General features: G+C 37.4%; 1 protein-coding gene across 1 annotated transcript; it reads right to left on the bottom strand.

Annotated features, from left to right (window-relative positions):
- Window positions 1-405: 405 nt before the first annotated feature.
- LOC131300197 (probable LRR receptor-like serine/threonine-protein kinase At3g47570) lies at window positions 406-1,698 on the bottom strand. Its single transcript, XM_058325920.1, has 2 exons — window positions 1,472-1,698; window positions 406-1,346 (listed from the first exon to the last, which is right to left on the bottom strand). Exons 1-2 carry the CDS (start codon window positions 1,590-1,592, stop codon window positions 1,123-1,125), a joined length of 345 nt encoding a protein of 114 aa, XP_058181903.1. The 5' UTR covers window positions 1,593-1,698; the 3' UTR covers window positions 406-1,122.
- Between the last annotated feature and the right edge of the window lie 703 nt (window positions 1,699-2,401).

The following is a 2,401-nucleotide window of genomic DNA, read 5'->3' on the forward strand; positions in this document are numbered from 1 at the left end:
CCGATTTACGTGCGGTTTGAACCATAAAAAAGCTTGTTGAATTTAGTTTCTAACCCAAGAGGTTTAGAAGAAACACCTATTCATTTTCTTTTTGTTTTCCCTAAACCAACTAGTATTTCTATTAATTCGCTCTAATTTTCTTTTGTTTTGCCTCCACAAATTCAATATCCTAGCACAGCACAAAGGAGAAACACGTCCAATTTTGAACTAGATATGGAAAGTGTTTCTACATGTTATTTCCTTTTTATTTGCGCAATTGGGTCCATTTAGTGGCCTGACTGTAGGGTTGTTAAAAAAAAAAAAACCCTCCTCTTTATTTGATTAATCCAAACACCACTAAATAAGTGAAGCATTCATTACTTTTTGGAGCATTACATAAACATAAGCATGCGGGAAAGACTACAATACACATCTTTTATTTGGGTGTGTATCATATGCACCCCAAAAAATGTTATGAATTATAGAGAAAATGTTACGAATCCTATTGCTAAAAAGTTATGAATCGTATAAAGGTTACGAGATACAACAAAATGTTATGAATCATAATGAAAATGTTATGAATCGTACTGCTGAAAAGTTATGAATTCTAGAACAAAAGTTACGAAATACGCTAAAATGTTATGAATGAATCATAAAATAGGTGCATATGATACACCCTTTTAAGGGGTGTGTATTGTAGACTTTTCCTAAGCGATAAATATGCAAAATCACGAGTCCTTGAAAACTCGGGAAAACTATATATGCGTGAGAATTTCCGCTTGTTTTAAACTTATATGATTAACAAACCAGCCTAGAATTTTTGATTTAACCATTAAAATACTAACGAAATGATTGCACTCCAAAAGTTTCAACTTTCAACCATCCTCCAGATCTTCAATCCCGGTAAATGTACTTCTTAGTAGCTATTCGCTTGCTCAAGATGTTCCTTCACCGGCATGTTGCATCCTCAATTGTTTCCCGCCATGGATACCTACTCCAGTAAATACTTCCTTTATTGCCATTAATCCCACAATCACATCCTTGAAATTCATTCTTTCGCTGAGTGATTGTGCAGAACACACAACCCCTATCTGCACAAGGGAAATCAAGCATGATCGTATTTTGTCTTGTCTAACTCTTTCATTACTGTGCATCCATTTCAACTTCAACAGGTTCCTCTAGTGGCATGCACGAATACACAATCTCCATCGCTCTCTCTGGCAATGCCAACATACTGAATTCATGAAGGCTTTGTCCATTTGTAAACAATTCATTTGTTGGTCTTTTTCCTGTCAGCATTTCCAATAAAAGAATCCCATAGCTGTAAACATCCCATTCTGTAGATGTCTTCCCTCCAATTCCATATTCTACTGTTTAACAGGGAAAAGGAAACAAAAGTTATATTAGTATGAAGAAATGTAGGCTTCTATATACAAAAGTTGGAAAGGGGAAAAGTAAAGAAGAAGAAAAAGTACAATTAGTGACACCTTACCTGGCGCAACATATCCTATAGATCCTTTGATTGGAAGTGAATTTGTTTGCCCACCATCACTGTTACTGCAATTTACGGTGAGGAACTTGGCGAGCCCAAAATCTCCCACCCGGACAGTCATGTCTTTATCAATGAGAACGTTGCTTGGCTTTAGATCACAATGAACAATAGGAGTTTCACAATGGTGATGAAGGTATTCTAATGCACATGCAACATCGATCGCTATATTTAACCGTTGGGAAAGGCTTAAGTTCCGTTCTTGGTGTGATGCATCTTCTCTTCAATGCAACAGTCCTCTAAACTTCCATTGGGCATGTACTCAAAAACTAGTGCTTTAAAATCATCAAGTGTAAACCATGCAGATGATGATTTTAAAGCACTAGTTTTTGAGTACATGCCCAATGGAAGTTTAGAGGACTGTTGCATTGAAGAGAAGATGCATCACACCAAGAACGGAACTTAAGCCTTTCCCAACGGTTAAATATAGCGATCGATGTTGCAAGTGTAAACCATTGGGCATGTACTCAAAAACTAGTGCTTTAAAATCATCATCTGCATGGCTTTCCTCTACTTAGCCCTTTTTGCAAGAAATGAGGCCCTTTAAGCTCTTTCTTTCGGCCTGAGCCACCTTTTTAGGCCTTTCACCATATTTCCAGGCCTTGTTGTCAAACCTTTCATAGGTTTTCATAGGTTTGGAGCTTCTCTACAACCGGGACTGAAAAGAGGCCTCGTATCGGTGTATGAGGCCTTTCCCACAAAGATGAAGGCCCTTTGAGCTCTTTAAATAGGCCTGAATCTTTATTATAAACACTCTAAGTGGAAGTTTAGGCCTTCCAAACATAGTTTCAGGCCTGAAAACATAGCCTCTATTGGTGTAAACATGCCCAATAAAAGGCAATACTTATGAGCGTTGAGATTCAACTCTAGTAT

This window comes from Rhododendron vialii, chromosome 9a (assembly GCF_030253575.1).
Source record: "Rhododendron vialii isolate Sample 1 chromosome 9a, ASM3025357v1".
Lineage (NCBI taxonomy): Eukaryota > Viridiplantae > Streptophyta > Magnoliopsida > Ericales > Ericaceae > Rhododendron > Rhododendron vialii.